Source organism: Anopheles coluzzii, chromosome 3 (genome assembly GCF_943734685.1).
Source record: "Anopheles coluzzii chromosome 3, AcolN3, whole genome shotgun sequence".
Lineage (NCBI taxonomy): Eukaryota > Metazoa > Arthropoda > Insecta > Diptera > Culicidae > Anopheles > Anopheles coluzzii.
The window spans coordinates 63,790,575-63,803,723 of record NC_064671.1 but is presented as its reverse complement, the minus strand read 5'-3'; the positions used below and the strand labels follow the sequence as shown (position 1 = coordinate 63,803,723).

The 13,149-nt window shown below is 41.1% G+C and overlaps 1 protein-coding gene across 3 annotated transcripts in view; it reads right to left on the bottom strand.

Moving 5' to 3' along the window:
* Positions 1-11,054, bottom strand: part of LOC120956222 (nephrin-like) — a 274,578-nt gene extending 263,524 nt beyond the window's left edge. The window contains exons 1-3 of one of the 3 annotated variants that reach the window (XM_049608295.1): positions 10,300-11,054; positions 8,522-8,773; positions 3,406-3,462 (exon numbers count right to left, since the gene is read on the bottom strand). In XM_049608295.1, the coding sequence (XP_049464252.1) occupies positions 3,406-3,460 (55 nt within the window). In that variant the 5' untranslated portion in view covers positions 3,461-3,462; positions 8,522-8,773; positions 10,300-11,054. The remainder of the gene's footprint in view (positions 1-3,405; positions 3,463-8,521; positions 8,774-10,299) is intronic. The other 2 variants (XM_049608296.1, XM_049608297.1) reach the window with 2 other exon arrangements.
* Positions 11,055-13,149: the final 2,095 nt, after the last annotated feature.

The window sequence follows — 13,149 nt, the reverse complement described above, 5'->3', positions numbered from 1 at the left end:
GTTAATTAAATTACCCTGTTAGAACCACCCTCATTGACACCTTCACTGCTGTTTGCTACACGCTCCAGTCGAGTGTAAATCGTTCGAATTCACGCTGCAGTGTTTCACGCAAATCATGCTGTACAACCTTACCTCAATGGTAGCGCCACCGCACCCTGCATGACACAACCGATCGAAACAAACTAATTAATAGTGGGTTCTCGATCGTAACTTGAACTTTCCGCACCGTAGTTCCCGGGCAACCGAGTTAATCAGACGTCACCAAAGCACGTGCTGCAACCGTTCACTTGCGCACCCTCACAATGCTGGTTCCGGTGGGAAGTGTTTTCTGGAGCAACAACCCTGATTTTCATTTTCATAACCCAATCCCAATGAGCGCCATTTACGCAGGATCATGCGAACCATTTGGTCTCCCGGCAAGGAGAAACCTGTCGGAGACGGAGAGACGATAGAGGGGATCAACGAACGGTGCACAGTTTGCAGGACAGTTTTGCTGACGTGGCAAAGTGTCACCGGATGGAAAACTGGGCAGCTCGCAGATAATAATATTCCTCCATCAGCTCCGTCCCGAAGAAGGTGGGCCCGAGTAACAGCGACAGGTTCCGCCGGTGGAACCGGATGGGTCGTTAGCAAACCGCTCGACCGAAAGGCTCGGATCGGTATCCTTGCCGTTCGGTTCTGTCCCCCCCCTCGAATCATCCCGCAGCTTCCAGCAGGTGAGGCAGGTTATTAATCAACCCGCGAACAAGTGGAAAATATGTTCTACCCCGAACATCGTACACCCGGCAGCACGAAGACACCGAACGCCTGGGCCGCCCCCTGCGCCCGTTGGCTAACCGTCGACAGGCTTCTCGCGGGAATAAATTAGTTTTCCTTTCCGCACTCTCGATTAACTTCCGTTGCACGTGGGTGGATTCGGTGACGAGTGGAGCGTGGCTCGGACGCGGGGAGTGACGCAAGATCGATGACTTTCGCCTTCTCGGACCTGATTCTACATGACCGGGAACGTGTTGCGGATGAGGAGCCAGACGGTGAAAGGGAAGGCAATGGAGCGGAGGGTGTAGCCTGCCGGTGGCTCTGTAATTGATTCGCAAGGATCGTTTTATTGATGGTGTGTGAAGATTTGCGAAAAGCTCTGCATTATCGACGGTGGTAATTCGATAGTAGGGCGTCTCGGTAGTCTTGGTTGTGGAAGACGGTCGCATTTGGCCGGCGCCAGGTTACACTCGCCCTGCCGGATGGGTGTATTATTTATGGTGTGATAATTATTATCCTTTCACAAAAGAGCCAAACAAATTTCACATAAGAGCGTGGGGAGAAAATATGGTGGTTGCGGCTTACTATTTGCTACTAAGCTTTTAATGCTCGGTCATTTTTTATCAAAACTTCGGTAAGTTTTTTGTAAATAAAATTCAATTATTTTGGAATAAGTTTCAGTAAGTAAAATCTTAAATAAATCCACCAGACTATTTATCTACACTTTAAGTTATCTTTCAATGGCTCTTAGTAACATCTTAACGAACTAACTACTGTTATAACCATTAAGGAGTTTTACAGAACAAAGTGTCCTTCCATATCAACATACTTCAGTGTAATTTTGAGGTTTCTATTGATTTGTTAATTTTGAGCCAATTGTAATGTTCAATGCTCTAGTTTTGGAATCCACTGGGAAATTCCTCTAAGCCTATGATCCCGCAAACCCCTACGTCGTGTTATTTTTTAATAGATTTTTTTATGGAATTATTTTCACACTTTTGCAAACGCATGCTGTTGTAAATCTTAGCTCTCGATCGCGCCGTTACAATTTGTGCAATGTAGTCTTCGCGCGGCCTTTTCCCTACCAATACATTCACACATATTGCAAAACTGTCAGTTCAGGTCAGTAATCTGGTGAAACGCAATTACAAAACCCTTATGAAACTTTTCACAGACACAGACTATGAGGTCTTTAACATAAATGCGTAAAGAGCTTATTTTAGAAGAGTGCCTCTACAATTGAACTCTACAATTTACATCACATAAAGTTCACTTCCCTTAATTGAGACTCAAGAAAGTATCTAAAAATCAAGATCAAGTGTATATTGTACTGTCTTATATTTGAAATTAGATAATGTATTCGTTCCTGCAGTTGCATTCGGTCTAATTAAAGATAGCTTTGACATATCAGGGAGAAGTTATCAGAAATCTATGATACTTTCAAAGAGTTTACCTATCATCTACAACAAAAGTTTGTAATGTCTACATCAATGGCCATAAAATGGTTATAGCGGTTCTTTCTTAAAATGAAAATATTCTTCGAATTCCTTGCAGCACAAATTATTTGCTAAAGATGCAGGAGATACTATACACAAATTCAGAAAATTATTCAAATCAATAAGTTGAACATAGCTTATCGAAATCAGCCCTTTTCAACTTTCACGTCCCTAATACTTTAGAAAATTCATTAATTCCTCATCCTTGCTTTAGCCCACCTACTGTGCACTGACTTATCTTCGATGCGTCATTACTTCTCAATTATACGAAACGGTTCATTTCCCAACGCTTATTGGTACCAGCACCTATACACACACATTCACACACACTCTACTACTCAATCAACTTTTATCACGCTCACTACCTCATGAACACAGGCAATGGACAAATACGAGGAACCCGGTCGACTCCACACATTGAATACAGTAAATGACACATCATCAAACAGAACATCAAACGCCGTTCCGAGGACATCTCTATAGCAGACCATTCCCTAGTTGGGTGTTCCCAAGCGGGCGACACCGGAAGGTTTGGGTGGCTGCTGATATCAGGAAACTACCCCTTCGTTTGACGCGCCGCTTCGAAACACCGTCCTGGAACGTCGCACGATTCCAAATAATCAATGAAAGAAAGACGCCTGGTGATGCTGCCAACTTCAACATTCCGAGATGACACATCCCGTTTTCGTCTCGTTGGTCGATGCGTCCGTGTCCAGGGGCTTAAGTAATTAAAGTGCGAGAAAATTATGTGTAATCTAGCGTCGCCGGTAAACACCCTTCCCTTTCGGGCAAAGTTTCATCTTCGGGCTACCTTGCGCGGCAGTACCTGAGGGTGGTTTATCACAGGACACCCTACAAGAGAAGGACAAGCGGCTGCATTACATTAGCGATAGGACATCTCGTGACCGAAAGAAAAAACAAACAAGAAGGGTAAAAGGACCCGATGGCACAGGCGCCAGCAGTATCGCACCGGGAAGCAGCGGAGGAATGCCGCCAGATAGCAGAAGCAGAGTAAGGACCGATGAGGACCTCCGGGCGTAACACGTAAAACAGCTAACATTTCTATCCTCTCGTGAGGTCTGTCCTTCGAAGCGTCCCTAGGAAAGGTATGACGGAAAGGAGCGAACGGGGAGGCCGGTCGGGAACCACTTACCTGTTAATATCGTTAAAACAGCCCGTGGCAGCTTCTGTTGAATCATTTTGGTCATTCCTGGAAGTGAAAAAGGTACAAAGAAAGGCAAAGCATCAGTTAACGGAAAGCTTAAAGCAAAGGCAAATAGAAACCACCGTGTGTGCATACAAATCACACCACAACCGCCTGGTGGTTTCGAGTGGATCTGAATACGTCCCAAAATCTGTCCGAGTTTGATAGTGCGCAAAAAAGGTACCGGTGGGAAGGGTGAAGGGACCGTATGCATAAGGGACAAAAGGAAACAAAATGAAGTTCAAACATACGATGACCGGCAACCGTTTCAAAAATGGGGAGAAAAAAAACTCCATTCGAGCGATATGTTGAATGTTTTCCCCATTAGAGCCAAGATTTTAAGTGAGAGAGAGAGGAAACGAGAAAAACGAGGTTTTCCCCCAATTCAAAGGTCCTTACATGATGATGGGATCCAACTCATGTTCCCGTGCATGTGAAGAGCTTTCGATGTAAAATATTTACCATATACTCTCTTCCCTTTACCCTTGCCCTTCCCGTGCCCACACTAACAAAGGATGACACACAAGACGAGAAGGCCAAAAGGTCAAAAGATTTGTGGCATTGGAAGCGACTGGAAGGAAACATTATAAAAGCAAAGCAAAGGTAACTTTCTTCGCCAGAAAGCTTTTTTTTGGAAAAAAGGTTTATTTTGTCGCCATTCCAATCCCAAAATTGCTCCCCTCATCCTTCTCTCTCTCTTGTTCTCTTACCCTGCCCATTCCAATTAAGGGTCATAATTGTATTGCCGTTCGAGTTCATCACGAGCTTTAGGACATCATCAGCGGAGGAAGAAGGTGTTGAAAGTGTGCCCTAGTGTCGTGCATGTGTGAAGTATGTATGATGCACTGGAAAGCAAAAGCTCATAAAAATGTATCACCAAATTTGAAGTCATTAGCATGAATCACCTACTTCCTGGGATGACGTTGAAGGGGTGATGCCCAGAAAGCTCGTAAAGCTTTACAGGTTCCGGACTAGTTTCTTCTTTTTTTTGTGGTAGGGGCTTGTCAGACATCAAAAATCGTTAAAGAAACTCGTCTTGCTTTATTGCAGATACGATACGATCGCGTATCCATGATCGATGGATCGAATTGGGCCGCCAACATTTCCAGCCTCTTTATTGATCTTTCTCTCGTTCCAGCAAACTTCCGGTTCTTTTTTACGAGTAGTGAGCTCCGAAAAAACAAACCTCAAACCAATCAATCTTCATGGCCTACGATACGGCTTACGGGCACTCGATTCGACACGGCAAATGCACGATCGTGGTTTCTGTATGCACTCTTCGTGCCGATTGTTTTGCTGATTTTTTTTCTAGGTTAACGCTGACTTAACCTTTTGCATGCCACGTACTGGGGGTCCAGCTTTTCTAAGCAGCTTTACTTTCTGTGTATGCGGGATGAAGGTGTTTTTTCCCTTCAGTGATTGAAACTAGCATACTCATCTCAGTGAAGAAAGCGTAAGCATCGAACGAAAGAGAGCTCGCATGACACAGTACAGGTAAGCAAATATCATGTTATACAACTGTTTTCCCCCCGGTCGCGCTTAAATGTCCGTTTTGCATTGTCTTGGTTTTGGTTGGGCTGAGTGCGTGTTTGCGTTTGTGCCCGAAGAGAGGTAGTGCGTTACTCAACCGATGGTAATGAAAATCCGATCTTTCCGCCGACGCAGTAACACGAAACCATGTCGCAAGCTTGCCCGGGTTTCGTATTCAGTTTTGTTTGCTGCTTTGTTTTTTTTTTTTTTGCAAATGGACATCCCATAACATCCAAGTGCTGATGGTGAGCAAATAAAACAATTCTTGGAAGGTGTCCGATGGTGACACAATTTTTAGCACGCTTTCATCTAGATATTTGCATTACAGGGACACAGTGTTATGCGCACAAAATTACAAACAACTTAACTCAACGTTCACAGGACAGGCACACCGTATCATGCACCATCTTTTGTGCTGTGATTTGTACCTGCTCCGTGTTTATTTCATCTCGGCACCCTGCCGCCAAGCAAAGCAAGCAATCCGTTATATCCTGAAAGCAATGGCAATATTCGGATCGACTTTCCGTATCAGCTCCGTTACGATTTTACAGCCCGCGCTGTTGGCACAATGTTGGCTAGGAAGGTGTCCAAGCGGATGAAACGAAATCCAATCCACCACCGAGCTTTGGCCAGAGCGCGTTTTGGCCATCGGATCTTGCGGGAGTATCGTATGCCAATGGTAGTGACACGCTTAATACCCAAGTTTGTCATAAGACGTTTGCCTCGATCTGCGATAGAGCAGGGCGCGTGACATTTGAAAACGGCGGCCTGTGGCTTGCGACTGTACGAGAGTGTATGTGTGCATGGGGTTTTGAGCTATCTGTTCCACCGGTGTCTGTCTACCGTGCGTATCGATCCCCAAACTTGATCTAAGGCGCACCAAGCGATGCTGGAAAAGGAGTGTAACGGAAGGGGTGGTCGGTGTTGGTTTACATGGTTTTCGGCCGAATCTCGTCCAATTATGGTGAATAAATCTGATTGATGGGATGTAATTTTTCAGAACAAACACGCTGGTACGATCCGGTTCTTTGCTACAGAAGTTTTGGGGGTAGGGATTGATAACGGTATAATCGGGGAAGTGGAGAAAACCAAAGAGTTTAAATGGTTCTTAAATTGAGTGTCGAAATTAAAGGACATGTTTTTTTTCAGTTATATCAAAATTTTTATATGATTAGCTGTATTAAGATCCTCATTTAAATCAAATGATAAACATAAACGGAGCAATAATAGTCATTCATAATATTTTCAATACGCATTATTAACATTGCATAGTTTTTAACGAACGTTAGTTTAAATATTGATAAAAGATACCAAATAAACAAGATAAAAAATGTTGTTAAAAGTTGAAAATATTCGTGTTTACACTCAATAAATCAATTAATTAATCAATCGCTTCAATATGCAATATGCTCTTTGCTTTTGATTGCGCTACATTGTATGTATTTTAGAACTTTTCGACAACCACGTTTGTTGGCACTCGTTTGTTCAAACTCAGCATGATATATAATCTGATATCGTATCTCGTTCAATTATAGAGAAGATCGCAAATTTATTTCATTGCTGCAATGAATGCTGCATCTTACTCTGTTCAAGAACTGATATAATGTTTATTGCAGGCTAATAACTAATTTCAAACTTCTTCCTGTTCCAGGACGGACGCCAAAAGTAGAACTGGTATTGAGTTTATAGAAACTCGATTGCTGATTGCTGAATAATAATGGTGTTAAGAATCGCAAACATCTGCAAAATGCTATTCTATTCCTTTAGCCTCTTAGAAATATGTTCAGAACAAATAACGAAACACAAACATCGCTGCTACTATGTGGTGAAGTTTAACAGTCTAACGCATTCACCTCAAATCCAACCACCACACTTCAACTTCAGACAGACACCTTGTAACATAAATGGAACGCAAATTTAGCAAAACTGATCATTTTTCTTTCGTACACCCCCAACATACTTCACGCTCTTGAGACTCTTGCTTTTGGAACCATCCCACCATCCCAGAACAGATAACATGTATTTTTAATTAAACCGCTGCATCGATCTCGGAGGCATCTGGGCCAGAACCTGCTATGAGTTGCACCGAACTCCTGAAACTGAAATGTTCCCCGAGGGTAGGTCGGAGCACGGAAACTCGTGGAAAAAGAATAGAACTTTTGCTCCGACATCGATTTGGCTTCCGGGGCTCAGTGGAATCTCGATGGATGGATCGATAGATTTTAAATTTTGAGCATACGTACACTTTCGTTCAAGTATTTTATACCTTTTTTCTTCGTACCAAGAATTTTGTGTTATCCAAGAAAATAAATTTGAAGCTCTGCAGTTCCCAGAAAACTTCGTTTAAAGTTCTCGGGATAGAATGTTTAATATTTCACACAAAACCGAACTGCTCCGCACACTGTGAATGCTGCTCGCAATATGCAATTGAAATGATTTTCAGCTTTTGTCTAGCAATGGCCTATTAGTTCGTTTCCATTTCCATACCGATGGCAGCCCAAATTCAGCAAATGTCCGTCACTTCTCGAAAGCACACAAAACCCAAAACGAGATCGAACACTGTGGAACACAGGTTCGGTTGAAACCGGTCACAGCTGGCGAGAAGATTGATCGCTTTTTGTGACCAATGGCCAACAAAAAAACCCAAAGGGTAGCTGGAGTGATGAGAAGGGGGGGAGGGAGAGTGGGACTCCGAACGCCAAACTGAACAGAAATCACGGAAACTATACGGGTCACTTGCGAGTGCATGGGAATGGGAAGAGTTCCCGAGAAAAGAGAAAACCGAGGCGCACAGACCGTGGGGTTGAAATCGAAAACGATTCACATCCGTACTTTGGCAGAATGTCAACACCACAGAAGCCGGTCGAATGTCAACGAATGCGTTCGGGTGGCGGGTGGAAGTTCGGGAAGTTTGGAAGGATATGTTTTATCCGGTTGGACGGCTAGGTGGGCGTATGGGTCATGTGCATTGGAACATGGCCGCATATGCTGGCGTTTTTTTATATGTGTCGTTTTCCAGCTTGCACATGTTGAGTGAAGCTTTAATCTGGCACACGCAGACTTTCAAAACCTTTCAAAACTCCTTTATCATAAAGCCTGATAGAGACATTTTACGATAGAATACATTATTCATATTATGTAAGACAACTTCTCGATGCTGAAGTTATCGAACCATTCCAAGTGATAGGAAGATGTCAGAAGAATATTAAATATCTAAGAAATATTACAAAATTAAGTAAATTTAGCGAATTATCGCTACAATATCTTTGATTGGTAAACATTAACTGTTTCGAATTAAATTTAATACCCTTATCATTCACCAGCGGAGGGGGCGGCCCCCTGGTACAGTCCTCAACTCGTACGACTTAACAACATGCCCATCATGGGTTCAACGCTCATATCGTCCGTCCCCCTCGTAGCAAGGACTGTCTTGACTATCCGGCTGCGTGGCTACGAATGAGTCTCGAAAGTCTGTACAGGCCTTACTTGTCTTGTCCGCGTAAATCATGCATTTGATCAACAATGTTATACTTACACTGATGTATCCACAATCCGCGATGCATCAAAAAACTGTCCCACCACACCCAACAAAAACTGTTTTGCACTACACAATGGAACAGTTTTTCCCCCGGTAGAAAACTAACTTTTAACTCACATCACTCTACATTTTCACTAAACGACCACGGCTTGTAAGTTGTATTTTAATTTGCTTTCTCTCTGATGTAAAAAAAGCGCAAGACACCGAATGCACCACACTGCAACTACAAACACACTCACTCGCCAATCACTGCAATGACGATGGAATGATTTTTCATCAGATGGCGAGAAGGAGAGAAGGGAAAAAGAGGGTACACTATCAACCTTTTTCGGTCAGCCCTTCAATTCAACAATGACAAACGGTAGTGAACTTTTGTCCCTTTTCCTTTTTGCTGCTGTTGTACTGCTAAATGCAACCGATTTGCAACCAATTTTCCCACTGCACTGTACAATAAACATACACTTTTACACTAGCACGTATTCACTCATACACTCACACACATTCCCAGCGTTATGGATGCACTTTTACTGCAGCTCTCATTTTGGACATGAACAAGCCTATTGCAATGCTTCCACCCTCATACCTTTTTTTAAATATGGTTTTATTGTGCTTTTCTTTTCTACACTCGGCGTAAAATCAAGACAAGACGCACGGGAGCTTCTCTATTTCCGGGCGACGATACACTGCGAGAGGGTAAAACTAAAACCAAACGCCCTATGACTACGATCGCACAAAGACGCAGGCGACACAGTGCTTTGAGATGGAAAAGCGTAACAGCAATACGATCAATGGGAATGGGAAAGCCAACTACCCCGGTACGCTGTTGGGAACCTGGACGGCCCAATTCTCAGCCCCACGTGCGATTGAATTGCGGTTTCGAATTGGTCGAGGTGTGGTGTGTATGTGTGTGCTTGTTTGAGGCTCGAGCTAACCTCGTTGACTGAGCCTATGCTCAAGCGATCCGGGCTGATGCTGTAGGCTGGTTAGCTTCGATACTATCGTGATACATAATCCACCTACTTTTTGCTGCCCCTTTTGTGTGAGCCGTTGCCGATGGTTACAAATGCTGACTCGCTGAGTGTTGCTGTTTCATTTTTGACGAAAGATTTTGCAGCTCGATATTTAAAGTTGGCCCTGCTAACGAGATAGCATGCTGCCCAAAAGATGCCGGATAGGAGAGGGAGGGGGAAAGATTGATAAGGAGTTGGTAAGTTTAGACGAAACATGAACCAGGGATGTCACTCAACTGTCAATGGCTGCAGACTGTCATCTTTGTGGGTTTGTTTATATCGGATGACAGTTGGTGTGATAGTATTTTGATGCTACTTTTCGAAGGGAATATTAAAACTTTAAATGAAAAGTAGCAAGCAAATAGTAATGTTAAAATTATAAATATAATTTATTTGAAAATATGTTTTAATGCACTACAACAATCAATTTTCAGTATAAATTTTAAATTTTTGTAGATCATAGATTTAAATTTACAAAAAAAAACTACTATTCTATCACAAACACGCAGCGATTGAATATTAAATTAATGTTTCTGTTTTTGTTAGTAAGTAGTTTTTTAAATATCTTGTTCAAATAAAGTATTGTATTTGTAATTAAAAAAAAAAACAAACAGAAAAAGCTAATTACTCCAACAACATTGTTTTTGCATTGCAATTATTTTTCGATTCTCTTTAATTCCCTTACACCTTCAAATACCCCTAACGTTTGGTAGTGTGCGTTACAAAACGCACCACCAAATTTCCCACGTGATCGAAAGGGTCCACCTTTAATGCGTTACTTGCCGGCATCGTCATGGCAGAACGGAGCGATGCCAACGACCACGGCGAGAACGACGACGCCGACGACGATATTGACGTTGACAACGGCGGCGACAACGACGACCACGACGACCAAGACGACGACGATGACGACGTAAATACCGGCTTGGATGCGCGCGCGTAAACGCGAACGAGAGCAGAAATACAAAAACAGATCACACACATGCACCGCGCCCGTACGCTGGTTGTTCACTGCTGCGGGATCTCGCGATTACTGAGGAGAGCGAGGCGGCACTGCCTAGGTCCGAACGCACACCACACGGCTCGAACCGGCGTGGCCCTGGCAAGCGAGCCGTAAGCATCAAGTGCGCGGACCAACGGAAAAGGGAACCAACACAACAACAACCACAGCAACAAAAACCTTGTAGACGACCCACGGAACACGGAGCAGAGTATCGCTCTGGCTCTGCAGAAACCAGTTCTCTTTCCCCCCTGCGAACCAGTGTCCAGGCCAACAAAATGGTTCGGGCTCGGGCTTTTCACCGCGAGTTACTCCCTTGCTCCCTTGGGCCGGGTGTACCGATGCTTCGGCAGGGTATGCTCACACTCTCAATGATTCTCTCAGCAAGAGTTGAGGGACAACTCATCTCATGAGCTCAGACAGCTGCCTCACTGGATCTCACAAATGAGGCAACCTCATGCGGACTCACTAGCGTGAGTTTTATGCTGGAACCTTCACGCAAAACTGTTATACGAAGGGAGGCTGGTGCTAGCAGCACAAAAACCGTTGCACATGAACTTTTCGTCACACTGAGCACTCCAACACCGATGAATCGTACGTATGATACATCTTCTTCTCGATTCGACCGACTCCCTTTTCTCAACACATGCACGCATCGTTACAGCTGTCGAATCTTGGCAGGGGGGCTTCAAGATCTTGCCAATGTTTGCCAAATGTGTGATCATTCTTCGTACTATCTCTTTCTTTCATCAACCTACGATTCCAACGGGTGCTGCTTCTTTTTGAAGGAGCAAAACCCAAGAGAAAACATTAACATATGTTGCCAACGTTGCAACACTGTGGAAACGGCTGGATGGAATCATTTTTGAACACCATGCCAGTTTACACTTTTCTGCTACCGCGTTTGCACTGTTATTTGCATGTTCTTATTTGTTGAACATCTTTTGCCCTCCGCATGGTGCTTGGTACGCCTTGGCTAAGGCAGTTTAATGGTTAATCATTAACTTTTGTTATCGCTGTAGCTGTGCTCATGATATGCAATATGGTAGCCAAATGTGTTTGGTTGTTTGAAAAATAATAATAATAATACCGTGAGTATACAAATACGATCAGAGGGAACAGTCCCTATAGGGTGGATCGCATGCAAAGTATGGAAAAATTTCTAATACAGGCATTTCTTATTATAGATCATAGCTATAAATTCTGATTTATGTTCCACAGATCACACAAAAAATGTCAATACTATGTATTTTTTTTCTATGCACTGGGATGAATGATACATTTTAAGTTAATACTTCTACCATTTCAACAACAGAAATGAAATAGGCTTGCTTCATTATAGTTAAAGTTGAGTTGAGTTAAAACTCAATAATTTATGTGAAAAGAATAAACAAAACAGTAGAATTACATATCATACTGTACTTCATGCTCAAATCACTCAATGTATCATATGGACGATCTTTAAGAGATAGCCCATACTCCAGAGGATTTAAGAAACTGTTTTCGACTTTAGTTGGTACTAATTAAATTATTGGTTGCCAATGAGTGAAATATGATATGGTTTGAATAAATAATCACTAGTTTAATCAGAGCATTAATCATTTCTAAGTTGTAAGAGCAAACATTTCATACTCGCCATTAAAAGCCTAAATATATCCCCCAAGACTTTCGGGGAACATACTGAAAATGAATAAATTCACAATAAAGCAACCATTTGATAAACATATGCATCAGTTACTGAACAAGCTAATTTGAGTATAAAAATGTGAATAATTCAGGATTTATCATTGGTTCTAAAATTGATTTCAACCCTTTCCTTCCTTTTAATTCCTTTTAATTCCTTTTAATTTAATTTTTTTTTTAATTCCTCGATATTTCCGAACATACTTTCTACACTGCTTGTATAATAATAAATAATAATAATAATAATAATAATAATAATAATAATAATAATAATAATAATAATAATAATAATAATAATAATAATAATAATCATAATAATAATAATAATAATAATAATAATCATAATAATAATAATAATAATAATAATAATAATAATAATAATAATAATAATAATAATAATAATAATAATAATAATAATAATAATAATAATAATAATAATAATAATAATAATAATAATAATAATAATAATGATAATAACAATACTAATAATAATAATAATAATAATAATAATAATAATAATAATAATAATAATAATAATAATAATAATAATAATAATAATAATAATAATAATAATAATAATAATAATAATAATAATAATAATAATAATAATAATAAGAAAAAATAATGAACTACTTGAACAGTTACAAAAAATTTACTAAATTTGCTTTTTGTAGCAGATTAGCAAAATATTATGGTAATGTAGTGACGTGCATCATTGATGAGTTATTTGTGAGGTATTAGTTTTTTTCTCTATGATTTCTAGTAAAAGCTCGTATCTTGTATTTTTATTGCAAATAAAATGGCGAAAAACGTATTGGTTGAGCTATTATAAGGACTAATAAAAACCATAAATATCTACTTGTTTTTAATGAGTTCCACATGAATCGATCATGTTAACTGTAGAAAGTAAATACTCATTTGACTACATATTT